This window comes from Phlebotomus papatasi, chromosome 2 (assembly GCF_024763615.1).
Source record: "Phlebotomus papatasi isolate M1 chromosome 2, Ppap_2.1, whole genome shotgun sequence".
Lineage (NCBI taxonomy): Eukaryota > Metazoa > Arthropoda > Insecta > Diptera > Psychodidae > Phlebotomus > Phlebotomus papatasi.
The window spans coordinates 57,722,807-57,740,571 of NC_077223.1; the positions used below are offsets into that span (position 1 = coordinate 57,722,807).

At 32.3% G+C, this 17,765-nt stretch overlaps 1 protein-coding gene across 3 annotated transcripts; it reads right to left on the bottom strand.

Moving 5' to 3' along the window:
* Window positions 1-346: 346 nt before the first annotated feature.
* On the bottom strand, window positions 347-13,095 carry LOC129801875 (plasmanylethanolamine desaturase). 3 transcript variants are annotated; one of them, XM_055847273.1, is made up of 7 exons: window positions 12,829-13,095; window positions 12,079-12,314; window positions 11,857-12,013; window positions 3,728-3,939; window positions 3,450-3,668; window positions 3,226-3,395; window positions 347-1,110 (listed from the first exon to the last, which is right to left on the bottom strand). In XM_055847273.1, the coding sequence occupies exons 2-7, from the start codon at window positions 12,184-12,186 to the stop codon at window positions 1,020-1,022; spliced, it is 957 nt and encodes a 318-aa protein (XP_055703248.1). In that variant the 5' UTR covers window positions 12,187-12,314; window positions 12,829-13,095; the 3' UTR covers window positions 347-1,019. The 3 variants fall into 3 exon arrangements, with proteins under 3 accessions (XP_055703248.1, XP_055703249.1, XP_055703247.1); XM_055847274.1 differs by having other exon boundaries at window positions 12,489-13,095; XM_055847272.1 differs by having other exon boundaries at window positions 12,812-13,087.
* Between the last annotated feature and the right edge of the window lie 4,670 nt (window positions 13,096-17,765).

Consider the following 17,765-nt stretch of genomic DNA (forward strand, 5'->3'; position numbering starts at 1 on the left):
ATATATACTGCTCTCACCGTGGAGTTCGAGCAGTAAAACTAGAGTGCAAAAGAGTGGGTCACACATTATGCAAAATGTTTGAAAAGGAAAGGGAAGTAAATTTTAATTTCATGAAATTTCCCAAATCTAAAAGAAGTGCCAGAGTTATTACAAAGCAATTTAGATTCCAAGATTATTTGAATATTAACAACTTATTATGTTAGTTCCCTGTAATTTCCAATAAGGTATCATATATTTTTCGAATTACATCTATAAAACATAATGAGAACAAATGAAAAGAATGGGGAGTAATGAATCAGAGAAAAAATAATTCTCCTCAAAATATATAAAAAACAAACGCTATATGTAACTGATACATAGAGAACTGTCATAATTTATTTTCAATATAGTAATTGCAATAAATAACAAATAAAGGGAGTTATAAATTTTTTAACACATTTATATTGCAAACATTAAAGAATTTCTGATTAATATTTCAATAGAAAATTTTAATGAAAATTTGTGGTTGCAAAGACTGGAAATGGAGGATAAATTTACACATAATTGACAGGTATTGTTGGCAACTGAAAAATAATTAACTTATTTAGTGCAAATTTCAATATTTATTTATACAAGGTTGTATGTATGGTGGTCCCCAAAAAATTTTTATTGCCGTAGCAAAATGTTATACTATCGATAGAAAATTTACAAATAACAAGGTTTATATTAAAATTTCCTATTAATCTCTCTGACATGATCCATATATATATATATATGTATATTTTTTTAATTTGTTGTGGTTGAAATGTTCTATATCCAGTTATTTGGGAATTTTTGCTAAAGCTCAACTTTAAATTTATTACTTAATCATGTAATAGTTGCGATTGAGATATTCTCAAGCACAAGCTAGCTATGAAATTTATAGCACCAGAGTTGAGGTCTTTTTCGCTCAGAAAAGCGTTATGGGGCCCCAAGCTTTAAAGCTCATCAATTTCCATGTGAGAAGAAGGCAGAGAAGAACGTTGGTGGCAAGAATAGCATCACTGGGTCTTCTGGGCCCACTTCATGTCGTCATCCCGTGGCCGACATCCAGTTGTATATTCAATTAGATTCTCCAGGCACGTCCAAAATCTACGGAAATGAAATTTAATGTTAGTACAAGAGAGAAACACAAGCAAGATGGGACGACACTGTACGTGGTTTATTTCCCTTCATTCACAGTGTATTTCGCCGTCCCACCTCAAAATGATAGTAAAAGTATATTTTTTTCACCCTCATTGTCACTGGCTATTAGATTGAGGGGCGACTAATTTCTTCATTTCAGACAGTTTCTAAGATTTTAAAGTTTATGTTTTTCGATACTTGAAAATGAGTTATGGAACTAATTAAAATAATTCAAAGAAATCGATTTAGGTAAGGTATTATAAGCAAAATACAATAAATTTTATATTACTAATCTCTTCCATATCTACAAATTGTTCATTTAATATTACAGATACGCAATTCTAACTACTGGCATACATTGAGTACAACAGTTTAGTTTTTCCTACTTCTTTCCTTTTTTTTGGTTTTGTTTGTTACTTTTAAGAAAGAGTGCAATACATTTCAAACCTTTTCCCAAAGTAAATTTGTAATTAGATTTTTCAATTATATTTCTTCCACATTTTCAGACAATTATTTATAAAATTAAAAATGAACAAATTAAAATATAAGTTTCATTTATATTTTCACATTCATTTATAAGCAAATATATAACCTTTTCATAGTAACTAATCAAAATTGCCTTATTTGTATATAAATTTTTGAAAAAATCTTGATTTTAACGTATTTTGAAATTGTTAGGAAAATTGTTTAAAAAAAAAAGCATAGCAAAGCGTTACATGCTCCGCGAAATGCTCGAACTCGTGACTTAGATGCTATTCCTCAAAATTACTTTCACAACATTTACCGTTTTACGGTATTCACAATCAAATTAAACTGATTCATAAATTAGTCAAAAATTTAATAACTTATATAAGGAATTTAGGAATTTAGGAATTCATTTGGTAACTGATATTTAAAAATACTTTTGTTAAGTTTGAAAACAAAGTTAACTTTTTTGAAGCATTATAATTTTAGAAATATTTTTACTAACGATTCCTGGAAAATTCGAAATTTTTATCATTGGTGTGTTTGGATATAGATAATCCAATTAAAACATAGATATATTGAGATCACTTAACTATATTTGTAACCACCTTTACCCTACTGGAAGTGTGTGGGCTCTACCTTTTACCCTAATTGTTTACAATAGTTCATAGCATCCCTAACTATCTAAACCTACCCTAAGTATTGTTATTCATTTTATGTCTTGGGAAATACTTCAATAAATTTATTTATATCTCCATCTTCTGGAGTCTTCTTACAAACTCCCCGCTAATACTTATTCACCACCATAACAAAAAAAATCAATAAATCTTGTAATTATTTTGCGAAATTGAACTTCTTGAAATAATATATATACCGTATTCTATTAGGGATACAAATAAGTTCTCGCTGTTCATCGATAGCTGATGCTGTCAAAGTCTGTACGTACTGGAGGTATTTGTAACCATCGTCATAATGATCTTTATCAATAGATTGTAATTGATAGTACATTTGTTTTGGAAAACTGTAAACAACATAAAGTATAAAATGACGAGTGACGAGATGAAAAAACTCATTTGCGGGAACTTCTGTTGTTCTGATTTCGCCAAAACAAATCTGCGGCTGTAGAACATAGAAATCTTGTAGAGACTACGGCGACCATGCTCCATCAGACGCTTCAAAAAGAATAACTTAATATATGTATATATACAATATAATATGGACAATATTTTGAATGAAATAATATTTTCTAATTTTCTTTAATAAAACTTGAATTTTCACAAAAAAAACAGCGAGAACTTTGTTATACTCCCAATAAAATGTTTTTAATTTGGGAAATCTTAATTTAACTTTTGTCAATCTTAGTTTCAAAATAAAAACAATTGTAAGAGTATAGAATATGATTCCAGTATGCAAAAATGGATAGTTTTTTTAATCAAAAGACCCGAAAATATTACTTATTTGCCCCAATAAGCAAAAATACAGTCCAACTTGTATGTTATCCACGCACTCAAAGCCTTTTTTTCTTTTATCCTCTCCAACAGTACTAATATATTTTCTTCTTTTGGAGACAAAAAGCTCTCAGTGCTATATAAAAGATGTGCTGGATGGTGGACAAACCTAATTTTCTCGAGAGGCCAATTTAGCCATCCAGTTGTTATGCAGAAATATGTTTCGTGTGGTGCTACATGGTGGATACGATGATGACGTCTAGGCAGCATTACGTGGTAGTCCTGAAGGAGCACCACCCACTTTGGCAGACCCCAATATGTGTGAGACCATTTGTGAATCTACAAGAGATCCACTTAAAATGCAATCAAATACTCAGACTATAGTCAACTCACCTGATTTGTCATTGCCACAAATATTGAACATAGAAAAAGATAGGCACTAAATGCAAAATCCTGTTGAATTTCCGCCTGAGTACGGGCTAAGAAATTGTAGGCCAACTTTCCAAGTATTGGAATGGCAATCATAAAGTTGTCACCATTTGTTTCAATAAAGTCATGACGAGTGATAGAGGTCGGATCAATGTGATGCTCCCGAAAGGGTCTCAGAAAATTCTGCAAATGAAACAATCCATTGATAAAAATCCTATTTGGATTGTTGAAATAAAACTGACCTTTCCAATTATTGGTAGGTCCACAGAGCCCCAGGTATCTGCCGCCCAGTGGACCAAACCCGATCCAAAGTCTGCTGTTAGGATACCACAGAGAGCAGCTATAATCACAATGCTAACCCTCTCAAAACGAAAATGTCTTACTATGAGATAGAGGTTGAGGATCATAAGGCTAATGCAGAGCCAAACGCAGATAATTTCTTGAGTGCGTTTCCCTAAAACAGACAATTTTAGGTAAATAAACGACATGTGAATATGAAAAGTCTAAGTAATTTTTCAGTGATTTTGAAATATATTTTTTCGAAGCGATAATTTATGACATCCATCATATATTTGATGTAAAACAATTAAAAGGTAAACTAAAAAAGAAATTTGAAAATATGTTAATAATAAATTATGAAAATAAAACATATATATAAAAAACATAATAATTAACACTAAATGCTGTTTGTTTTTCAAACATATTTGTTTAAAATATTACAGAAATATTACATGAAATGATATCCTTTTTAGCCTATGACTTTAAAACCGGTAATAGAAATTATTGTTAATTTCATTACCAGTGTACATTATCTATTCTAACTTGTCAGGAATCCTAAGGGCTTTCCAATTATAATTTCAGACATTTTTAAACATTCTTTTAAAAATACGCAATGAAAAAATTTCATTTCCTGTCTAATTCAGCCCAGTCTCTGAATTTCATTTTGAAAAACCGATATTAGAAATTATTCAATGATATTCTCGTATATGGACTAAAATTTGGAGAGAAGGTATCCTCAACAAGTTACAAGATGCTCTCAAATTGTTTGGTCTTCATATTTGATAATATCCGGACGAAATAGATGAGTAGACGAACAAAAAAATGTGACATGACCTCTCAAGATATCGTCTGATTCGTTTGATTGAGCCAGCGATGATTTTCATTATACCAAAAATCTTTTGAGTTCAAGGCCTGAATGAATAATAATTATATTATAGAATATTATCCAAAAAAAAATTCAATTTGACCGATGAAGATTTGGAAATATTAGGCGAGATGCGTACAAAGGCAAAAAATAAATACACTAAAAATGGACACATATTTATTAACTTTTCGGGGGAGATATTAGGGTCGGAAGTGGTGTACAGGTGAAAATGAAGTGCTTGGAAGCTTTGGAAGTGGGAGTGCTCAAATTTAAAGTTTTTTGTCTAATTACGTATTTTTTTAAGATTACATTACTTTGAGTTAAGATTTTTAATTCAAGCGGCAAACTGAAAAGGTTTGTGGACATTTTTAAGATCGACTATGACAATAAATGGAGCAAATACACTCAAATTTATTATAGCTTAATTGCGTCGTGATTTTTTCGAGGAAATACTCAGTTAAATAAAAATTTTCCTTAATTTTTACAGGAATTTCAAATTCATTCTCACAAATAATGACAGAGCTTTTGCAGTCGTTAACGGGGTATCCCATAGGTCACCTCCACCATTTTTTGTTTATGTTTTTGCATATACTGGAAAGATTTTAGTGCCATTACGTCTTTTTAAGGCCAAAAGTATTTTTTAAAAAAGTCGATTTATACTTTTAAGGACTTTTACCAAATGAAAGACGAAAAGATGCATTTGTAAAATTTTATATTAGACTAAATTTGGAAAGGTCTAATAACGATTAAAGAAATTGGTAAAATGTTGAAAAACAATAATTAAAACGCTATTTAGAAAAGCTTGGATGTGTTTAAAAGCTCGTTACATTGGTGCCACACTCTTTTACTTCAAAGACTTCAATAACTTTATAAATGTAGGCATTTTCTTCTGATATGGTACCAGATATCATCAGTATTCCTCGGATCGAAAGGCTATCCTGCGTATCGGAATCCCGAAATAAAATATATTTTTGAAAATTATTCGCTGCATTTTAGTAATAATTTTTAACTAAATGCATTATGTTGGTTCATATTTGAGACGCTCACAGAGCAGAAGTTGACTCTTTTAATAGGGAAATGCATACAAAGAAGACCACTTCTGCTCTGAGCGTCTTATTTAATCTATAGAACCAATTTTCTCTACCAGTTTCTAAGAAAATTGTTATTAATTGCCTCATTTATTAAACCCCTGTATCAGAGTCTTAGCCAGAAATACGCTAATCATCACTTTCTTAAAATTTCACATGAGAATTTATGAGAATATGAGGAATTATGTTTGATTAAAATGATTTACAAAACTGCGTTATTTAAAAAAATAATACTTAGTGATTCTACAATGAGAAAAAAACGGGGGTTCGATTAACTTTTTTCCTCATAACTTTGACCCTTTTTAGGTGTAAAAATATATCAACATTTTTTAATGTTAATTTTACACCATTTTAAGGGTAAAAATAACATGAAAAATGGTAACTTTAACCCCTAATATACCTAAAAAGCATAGTATTTACACAGATTTCGGATCAATACTGCAGGGTAAAATTAACATTTCCGGAATGTTATTTTAACTTTTTCGGATTTCTCTCACAGTGTAATAACGCTTTTAGTGCACCTTTTTAATTATGTCGACAATAAAAATAGAAAATAAATTATTTTTTGTGAACAAGTACGTTTTTTTTCCATTTGTTCCTCGAATCGGCACACTTGCGTTCGTAGAAAATTGTGCTGAGCGAGCTCAGGTCATCTTCATGGCCATTATTGGATATTTTTGTTGTGAAAGAACTATTTGCCACTGAGAGTTTCATTAAGTTAGACAATTTTAGAAGTTTTTTTTTCATGTGAATAAACAGTACACAGTATAAGGCTGGCGAAAAAGCTTCACTAAAGCCTTATAGAGTGATTTGGATGTCAAGCAAGCAGAAGAATCCTCATCAAAAACGTCTGCCGATCCGTGGATCACCCCTTTCCGATCCGTGGAACACACTGCATCCTTGCATTTAAATTTAAACCGATATATTAGTAATTTCCGTAAAGAGAAAAAGTGTAAATACACGGAAATAGTTAAATGGATCACTAATGTATCAACTGGCATATGAAAAACTGCAAGATAGTATTTTGGGTCTCGTACTTTCAGCTAAATATGGAGCATGTCTCTTAACATTCCGATCCGTGGTACACTTCCCCTATATTGCGATTAATAACCTATTCTGGATCGATTGTCGATAGGTGATGAGAAATTGATCTAATACAACAATAGCGAAAAGATCCAGTTGCAAAAATTGATTTGTAAATCATCAAAAATCGTTCTTTTTAATTTTAAAGTATTTTGAAACCAGAGTGAGAATCAAGCTTAATAAAAAGTGAAGATACGTGTGAAATGCTGAATTAGTTGTTGCGGTTGTTGCACTCGTATTTTTAAACTCTTGCAGACTTTTCAGCACAGTTTCAATACAGACAAAGACTATATTTTCAAAAAGTAAGCTTCACTAGTTTCTGGCGCTAGAAGTCAAAATATAAGAAAAATTTTAAAAATATGTGTAAAAATTAATTTCTTGAGATTTTTAAAAGTTTTCCTAATTAGATTGTTCATCAGATTAAATAAATTACTAATTTCTAAGTATGAGAAGTCCATGAAGTGCAGAAGTGCTGATAGTATGCGAAGGCGAAGGCCTCTTCCATACAAATCGTGCAAGTGCCTGGATGTGGTGTACACATTTTCACCCAACTATCTCCCCCTTGCTTTTCGGACTTTTAGTGTAAAAGACCTTTTGAAATCAAACAAATGATTTAAACTCATTGAAATATAATTCTTTTCAAGTGGAAAATGATGTATTGGCATTACATGAATTTTCCAAAAAACCCAATTGTGTGATAAGGCGCGTGTAAATATTGTACCGTATTGCCTTTGATGTGGACAATAATCATGATATCAAGTCACGAGTTTGAAAAGGTTGAAGAGCCATATGTGGTAAAGCTATTATCAAAATAGCATAATTTAATTTAGTCTAATCAGCATCCATGTGCTACTCAATGACCCACAAATTACCCAAAAACGAATATACTTAATTGGATTAAGAATATCTTGACCATATTCGGAGGCGGACTATTTTTAGGCCATTTTGTGCCAGTGTATACCCTAATTTTGGGCCACATCCAAAGTTTCTGACTTGTGTTTTGTTAATTCAATAATACTATGAGCTTCGCCCAAGTTTTACCTCCTCCACAGACACAGCCAAATTGCCAACAATCATTTCATTTAACTCACACCCTGTCCAGCGGCCGGCCGGCAATGAAAAAGAATGACTGAACACGCTGTGGGAGTCACATGGGAGAGTGACATCATTGATGCAGGTCAAGGTTGATCGAGAAGTTCACGCGATTGCCAATGGAATATTCTCTTCCGCGTCAGATAAGGTTCTTTCGCCTCTAATTTTTAAGCTAAAAGTAGATTATGCGAAGGGCACAGATGTTACAGATATATCTATAGAAATTGGGTGATATTTTTTATAGGTAAGAGCAAAATCGATATTACAGTCATTAAAAAGTGAAAATTTTCTGCAAATTACAGTGAAATAAGTAAGGGAAGAGCATCACGGACCGGAATGTTACGACACATGCTCCTTATTTAATTAAAAATATAAGCCCTTATTTGCCATACTATTTGCTACAGTGCAGTGTCGGCGAAAAGTTTCTTGACAAAGCTATATTTGAGAAACCACGTAGAAAAAATGATAAAAAAAATAACTTTCTAAAATTTTCCTTTTGCAAATGAGTTATCCTGTAATATATACATGTTATTTATTTATTTTAAAAGAATTTAACTCACTTTCTTTCAAACAAAAAATTATTGTTTTCCCACAATTTATCATTTTTCATAGGCTAAAAGTTTCTTAACACATTTGGAGAGGTAACACAAAATAGTGAAAAACGTACAGCTAACTGCTTTTAATCCTTTTATATTTTAAAGTTATATTATTTGAGAGACAAATAGTGGGTTTACATATTTCTAATGCTTACAATGGTGAATTTATTCATATAAAAGTGATGATAAATAATACTCAGTAAATTAGTGCAAGGAAGTTTTCAAGAATCTCCACCTAGCATAATCTTTTAAGGACGAGTAGGACACAGATGTCCCAAAAATATAAGCATTTTTGTTACTGTATGTAGAAAGTTATTTTGTCCTCTAAATCGTCCGAATAATTGGTTTTTATTTTTTGGACGCAGGTGTCCATTCGTCCTTAAAAAGTTAAAGGCCAAACGGTTTTAGATACTAACATAGCATCCTCGAGGGAACTCCAAAAGTCAAACTAGCGAATTGATCAGTACCCCTAATTTTATACCTAGGGGAAAGTACTCTCCCTTCGAACGTTCATGCCTTCAAATAATGTGAATTTCTTCTACTTTCCTTAAGAGATTTACACAAGATTATCACATAATTATCATTGATGATAAGCTAACGAATATTTAATAGAAATATCTATTTATGTAAGTCTCTTAGGAAAACTAAAAGTAAATTCATATTATTCGAAGGCATGAACGTTCGAAGAGAGAGTACTTTCCCCTATCTTCTTTGAATTTAGATTGAAAACAAAACAATTTCTGAATAATCTTCAAATCCAAGTATGGATTTACAAGTACTCCGATATTTTTTTTTAAATCCACAGCTACCATAGGTTTCTTTTTTATAAATACTTATTTATATAATGCAAATTTCGCATTAGAACTTTAAGTACAAGTTGAAACAAACATTCCTTAGTATTGACTAACGAGCAATTGATCTGTCTGACGACCTATCAAATATTTATTTAAATAATTCTCCAACAGTAACATTTCAAGTTCAATAATTTTTCCTCAGGTGAAGTTATACTTTCCGCATTCGTCCATCTTCAAAATCAATATTATAAGATATTTATAAAAAAGAACAAGACAAGACGACTTAATTACAAGACGAAGTTGTGGAAAAAAAACATCAATTTTACAAAGTTTAAGCACGATGTCTGTCTCTCTTGGAAAACGAGGGTCACATGTTGCAACTCATTGTGTTTAATTGAGGTGTTAAATAAAATATTGAGAGGGATCCGTGTGATTGAGACAGCTGATGAAGGTCTGAGGGGCAAAAGGATCAGCATGAGGTGATGTAAAATATCCAATTGAAATGTTTTTCGAACCCCATCAATTGTCCACTTCATCAATATGTAAAATGGGTGGCACCTTTTACTCCCCGAACTACAAGGACTTCCTCCTAGATGAGATTCTTTACAGGTTTGGAATTGTTTGTGAGACATCTGTCCATTTTCAGAAAACTTTCTTTAGTAGGATTAACGATTTATAGTTCGAGGGGAGTTCACCATGCTGAAGCATGTCTTCCAGTCACGTCGATACTCCATGATTTTTGTTCTTCGTAGACCAGGCAAATCCACGACCAGACTGTATGATAAGATGGTATCACAGAGTCTAGAAAATGATCTTTTTTTCGTGCTTCTTTCTAATCTTTAAGCTTATCGTAAAAATTCAATGCAACCGAAATAGCACAGTGAATAAATCAGTTTTCCCCACACGAATGTTCATAGTTTAACAAAAAAAAACTATATCGATGTTTAAAAATAGATAAGAGCTATAAAAATAAATTTGAGATATACTGCATGATTATTAATAAATTCTTGGGAAATTTTGCGCTAAAGAAGATGACACGAGAAGATTCTGTGTCACTAAAATGAAGTTTTGTGTCGACACTTCAGTAGAATTCAAAGAAATGAAAGAAAAATCCAAAACGACAATAAATAAAAAATTTAGCAAGTTATTGGCCTGAATCTACTTGCAAGCAGTATATGTATTACAGGTTCCATTCCATTCTACTCTACTAGTATATTGTAGAAAAAAAAAGAATTTAGAGGCAGCCACTTGAAGCTGAAAGAGTTCGTAAACTTTTCGTTTCGCCCTTGAAAACTTTAGTGGCATTTTGAGTTTTTTTTTTATTTTTACAAGATAATTAATTTAGATTTTTTATGTATACTTTCCGAATCCAGTTAATCTTTAAGAAATATATTCTGAAGATTTCCAAATATTTTAGATTTTCTAAATCTACTTCTGTAAAAATTATCTTTCCAAAATTTTCCCGGAAAATTTTTGTAAATGTTTCAGACGAATAATGCAAAGTATTTTTGTGACTTTTTTGAAAAGTAAAGATGCCGCTGAGAATGTGTTTTCCATAAAAATCTAAAGGTTTTTTCTCGATGCTTTAGAAATTCCTTTATGTTTTGTTTTATTTTATTTATTTATTTTTTTTTGTAAAATCGTATTTCGAAAAGGATATTTTGAATTTTACTGCAAAAATAAAGTGGAATTACACTGATTTCGGATCGTTACCGAAAAACAGACTTCAGATTAGAGGTTTAGCAAAGTTCCCGAAAATCTGAAAATCCTAATAAAGCAGCTGATTTTATTGCTTTTCAGAATCTAATAGGTTATTTGATCTTAAGAATCCAATTTTAAGTTAAAATTTTCCCAAAAGTCTTCAGTGATAAGAAATTTGAGCAAAGAAATAAGCCATATGGCTAAGCCTTAGGATTGAAGCCCTTAGAATTAAAATTATCGAAATGTTATTTTGCCATTTTCGGATAATGGACTTCACTCAATGTGTAAGAAAAACTAAAATTAAATTTTTCATGGCATTCACGATATGTCATGAAAATATTCACGGTGCAATGTAGGTATCTTTTATTAAAAAAAATAATCTCTTCCCAAGCATCTGATTACTACTAAATTAGTTCAAATTTAAAAGCTCAGTTTTATAAGTAAGATATCTTACAGAGTAAAAGTAAAAAGTAGAGAAAATTAATTTCTCTTTTGTTATTTTTTTTATGATTGTCTTCCATATTTTAATGTTTTTTTTTTAACTGATACATTTTTTAGTATTATTCACATGTTATTAAAAAATATTCTTTTACTTTGGTTGAATATACTTATGGCTAAAACATTTAATGTTTCGAATCTTTTTAATTCCAAGCCATTCAAGAAAACAGATACGACTAAAATATTTAATATGATTGAATATTTAGTAATAAAATCGCACCAGAAATTATCAAAAAAAAAATCAACACATAACAGCAAGTCAAATCAAAAATTTGTCTTGACAACTAAATTTAGGACGCGTTCACTAGAAAACCTTATTGCTCTGTTGAATATTTTTTTATTGCTGTGTAAATTGAACTTGTTGATAAAACTCACCTGAGCTGTAGAGATTGGCCAATTCTTGGGCTCCCTTGTGTTGGGGTCCCCATCGTGGACCCTTTTTAAGTTCAACTATATTGACCTCTGAATTGGAATTGGGATCATCCTCTGGCATAGACTTTTCCAGGATATCCTGTTCAGTCTTAATGGGTGTCTGAGATTTAGGAAAAAAGATCTTAGTGCATGAAAGTATTTCAGGTAAATCACAGAGTGACTTACACTAGTGAGGAATGTTGAAGAGATCTTAAGAACAGACGGATCTGGGGTAGGTTCCTGAGGCATTCCCTCCAAACGTCTTGAACACGGAGGTAACGTGACCAAATCCATGATGTTTCTTCACGACAACTGCTGCTAGAACATCTTCACAGGGCTGCTTATCTAATCGATTTTATTCCGGCAAGTCACTGATAAGGCACTCTGGGTGTGTATCTCAAACAAAATTTCCACACAGTTTCCTGTATTATTTGGGAATTAAACTATTTTCATATCCATTGGTATATGTGTGGATAGGGTCAATCTTGAGGACAAGACACCAAGGAGTCACACTTTGACCGATGGCGTGGAAAAAGGGCGCGAAGGAAAGTACGGAGGGAAAATCGATAGAATCGGTGTTTGTTTATGTTACTCACGTAATGCTAAAACTAAGGCGAGAGAGTACATAAAAAATATGTCACGCAAATTATTTATGGAGCCTTCAAGTCGCCAAATTAATGCCTTTTTAGTGCACATGCCATCCTCTTGGGGCTTGACTAGTGCGGGAAAAAGGGGGCAAATCGATAGTTTTTTCCTTCACCTAGTGACGTCTTACAAGCCTTTTCCTCTTCTCAAACATTCTCGCATTCAACAAACTTTAAAGATCCTATTGATTTCACACATCTAACTCCAACTTTTGGGGACTCTTCCATTTACAAAAAGATAAAAAAAAACAGGAAAATTGTAAGGGTGGCGGCACCTGAAGGTCAAACACACCTCTTCAGCAACAGTTTGGCTGTGATTCAGAGCTGAAATTCTGAAGAGGAATTGCAGAGAATCTCATTCGGATTCTATACCAACACCCACAACACTTGGAGCAATTTGATCACAAATACCACAAGAATGATGTCATCGAAGCGCGCCGATTTGCACTTCCCGAAGAACTTTAGCCTCCCCAAAGCTCTCAAACTCCTCGTTAGAACTTTTATTTTGTTTGGTGTCTATCGTCAGCGAACGACAACCATCGACTGCGGACTGCGGTCTGTCTGAAGCCACGAAGGCGCCGCTTGAGCACTGTTCCGAGCGCAATATCTAAGAATTGATCACGCAGTCCCTCGTGAGTGTTAAGTCATTAAGCAAACACCGAGGGGCTCTTCAAAAAAAAGCTGTCATTAGAGGGTTGGTCGGGTAAAATCAATCGCTCATTCCCCCCTATCTACAACACTGATTTGCGTCCAACCTTTGTGAATTATTTATTCATCAGCTGGCTAAATGGTTGAATCATCGTACGATATTGTGAAGAAAATCAAGAGGCTGGTAAGTTCACAAAATATATAACCCTTAATTGGAATACATTTTTGAATGGAATGATTTTTCATGGTCAACGGTCAAGAGTAAGCGTTATAATTGGATAGAGTCGGGAATTCTGAGCTATTTTGGGCAAACTTTTAAGTGATTTAAAAATGGATTTAACTCGTTTGTGAACTAGAACTATCAAATGGTAAGTAATGCTAAAGTACTTTTGAGTTATGGTATCTAAGTCAAGAGTTCAAGAATTTCGCAAACCATGGGGCGCTTTTTCATCCCTCTACGTTTTAAATAATATCTTTTAGATCTAGATTATAGCACATTTTCAATTGACTTTTTCAAATTATTTGTAAGTCACATGTACGTATGGTCTGAAAGCATCGACTCCAGAAGAGCACAAAAAATCTCTTCTTATGTCCTTTTTTCCTAAAAAAAATTCTCCCTTCATCTGTTGAAGAACTTATTTTATATTTGAATATGGATGGCAGTAGGGGAATTCTGTAACAGTATGACAATGTCATATGACAAATTTAATTTTTTTATGTGGTAAATTTGAAAGTTACAATTGCAAATTTAACTCATATCGGTTGCTAAAATCTTCATGGAGCTCCTTGTAATGGCCATTAGCTGCTCACTGGGCTTTAATGTAGTTCCGATCCCGAATTTTACCACGAGAATTTGTCATATGACATTGTCATACTGTTACAGAATTTCCCTTCAGAACAGGAAAATTAAAATAGAAATATTTCTAAAACATTTCCTGTGGAAGAGTTCGAATATGGGGTGGAGTCATCTCTTATGCACGTTATACACCTATGGAGCGCGTGCAAGAATCTTGAGTTCTTACCTAAGACAGATCGTCAGTTAAATCAGCATTTGTCGTAACTTCATTTTTGCGATTTTGGGATATATACATATTTAGAATCCACTCAGAAAAGAGCTCTGTAGAAACAGCTCTTAATTTAGCTCTTGAAATAAGAACGGGCATTTGTGTCTTGGGTTAAAGACTATTTTACTTGAACGAAAGCATTTTTTTTAAAACATGCTTTGGCTCAAGAACGTACAGTGTTTGAATTTTCAAAGATTAAAAAAAATGTCTCTGAAGGAATTTTAAGCAACGAGCAGATCTTGGAGCAAAGCATAACGAGCTTTGATTCCAGTATCAGATTTTCTCTGCTGTATCGCAACAATATTGACGTACACTCACAAATAATAAACGCAATTGAATTTCACGTTTTTTTTTATTGAAGTATCACTGTATACATTTTTAATCTATTGTATTTCACATTCCCTATTTTTTTTTATTAAAATCTAAACGAAATTCATCCCTTTTTGTCTAAATCAAAACTCACATTTAGGAAGATTTTTTTCTATCCGACTATCGATGAGAGAGATGCCCGACATGTTTACAATTTTTTTTCACCGGAACCATCTCGCAAAAATCTTTTAAATTTTTCACTATATAACATTTTTAAATAAAAAATCACTGTTGCACAACACTCCAGAGGCTCGAGCGAGCTCGTGAGTCACAATGTTTTGTTTTTCAGAAAAAAATATTTTTGTATTTTTCGATCAATAATTCACTTAATTTTCACGTAATTCTTGTCGGCACTGTATTTTTTTGAACCACAAGACACTTCACTACTCGTAAAGGCTTCCCCCACAATTTTCACTATAATTTTATTAATAAAACTCGCGAAAACAATCACCACTTTGCGAATTAATTGCACTGTAAATTATTTTGTCTGCCATTTGACAGCACTGAAAGCCACTGGAAATTTTCTAGTGAGATGATATTTCGCTCAAGATACGCCAGCTCTTAGTTGATCTGTTTTAGAAAACAGCTCTTAATTCAAAGCACGACATGTTTAGGTTGATTCGGCTCTTAAAATATTCTTACAGACAAGAGCTGTATTTTTGCAAATCCCATACAAAGTTAGAACTGCCCTTTTCTGAGTGTCGGCGTAATTTTGTTTATTAAACGCACGTGAGAAAAAGAAACATTTATAAGCCCATTAAAAATTATTTTAAACAAAAATTATCGTAAGTGCCCTTAATTAATAAAAATTTATCAGAATTTGTCGTAACTTACATTTTCGAGGAAGTTACGACACATTTTCATACAAAATTTGCTCTAATCAGCATTTGCCGTATCTTCTTTCGCTCACTTGCGTGGCTTGTAATTTGCAGCAAAAGTGTAATATTTCTCAATAAAACGTTCACAAACTCTTCCAAATATCCAAGGACAGTACGAATAATGCAACATTAAATCATTTTAATTCGATATTTGTGAGAAAAAAGTGAGGAAAAATCCCTGCTCATCTGTCATTAATTCAAAACAAAACAAGCGACGTGGCGCACAAAATTTTTTAAATAAAATTTATGAAATAAAAGCTTTTAGGGGCAGGGGCCACAGTTTAATTGACTAATTTAGTGAAATAAAGGCACTCATTATCACTAAAGTAATTAAAATTGATATAATGTGTTTTTGAAAATCGTCGTAACTTCCAAGATCTCCATACATTAGAAGTTACAGATTTATAAACGATGCAAGTTACGATAAAATATTATTGTGTTTCTTCTAACATATTTCTCAATATCTCAGCTTTTAAATCATTTTATGAAGATTTTTTCAAGTTAACTTACAGTTTATTAGTGCCACTTTTATTATTTTGACTCAAAAGTATCGCATTCGGGGCTCATTTTTAAGAAAAATAATGCTGAACTGAAAATTTCGTCTCCTGAAAAGTTGTCAAAAGGAAGTTACGACAAATGCTGATTTAACTGACGAGATATCGAAAAATCATAAAATTATCAGTTTATGATGTTATTAATAATTTTGTGATTTTTCTAAATCTATTTTAGATAGGAACTCAAGTTTTTTGCAAACTGTTTATAAGTGATGACTCCACCCTACACACTATCAAACAAAAGTTCCATATATGTGGTAACTCATAAAATAGTTGTGATTAAAGCTTTGGCTTAATTGAAAAACACAGTTAGAGATACGAGACTATCGCAATTCCTGAAGACTGAATTTCAAAAATGAAGCAATGATTGGTAACCGAAAACAAAACACAGAGATGAAGAAAATCAGCTGGCTGCAAGTACAACAAATTCATTTCATGAGTAAGTACATTTTTAAGCTTTTCTTTTGGGAAGTTTTGTAGGAGAACTGTCAGAGGTGAATATTTCCGCCGGTAGATTGAATACCAAGAACAGTAAAACACGGTACAGGCCTTTGGTTCTTTTTTCATTTTAATTTCTCATGCCTTAAAAAATTTAAAAAAAAGGAAAGGAAGTACAGGTCATTATCATCTTTTACTGCCCCTGGGAAAATGTTGAACGTTTCGATTCAATTTTTTGAATTATAAGCTAAAGAGAATACACATTTCCCAATGGCAGGGAGATAAAACTGGCAAAAGTAACTTACTTGAACGACCTCATGCTATATATTTAAGTGATTAAGACTTCTTAAAAAATGGTCTTTTTTTTATTAAGGATTTTGTTTATTTTAAATTTGTAAAATTTAAAATATTGTTGGAATTTAGAGTCAAAATACATAGGGGAAACTGGGGCACCACCTAACACGGGGTAGCACCAAACACTGCGATTTTTTAATCAGATATTCGACTTTTGAGGACAAGTCCTATAGGAATTTATAGGCACTATAGGGATGCTTGTACATTGAAGAAATGGTCGAGATAGTCCAAGTAGTTTAGAAATAAAAATTAGTGTTTGGTGCTATCCCATGTTTGGTGGTGCCCTAGTTTCCCCTAAGGTTAATGTTATGGAAATGAGTTAAGAGTTGATGTTCCTGGCGATGGTTATACGAACATGATATACTATAATATTCTGATTATTAAAAATTTAAAATATTGGGAGCGTGAATAAAATTTTTATAATAATAATATTTTTTGTGCAATAAGAAAAATATTACATTGGGAGTTTACTTTAAAATAAATATTAATTAAAGAATTAGGGTAAATGTGCCAAATTCCGGCCAACTTGCAATTCCGGCCAACTTGCAATTCCGGCCATTTTTTTTGTTCCTCAAATTTCCATGAATTAGCTTAGGAAAAAAATTAGCTTCGACAAACAAGATGACGTGAAAAAGACATTTAAAGAATTCCCGATGGGCAAAGAACTATGAGAATGAAGGTGGCCGAAATAGGGCACCACAGCTATGTCAACATTTTTATTTATTTTAAAATGTATTAAGAATGATTTTAGCGTAAATAAAGACGAGTCTACAAGTTTCCAAGCAACACTCCTTAAGAAGAAGTAATAAAAATATTCAATTTGTATTAATAATATTGCATTTAAAACTTGAAACCTTGGCGCTTGCATGCAAGTATGCAGAAATTTGGCACATTTTCCCTAACACCTTTTTATAACAAAAAACG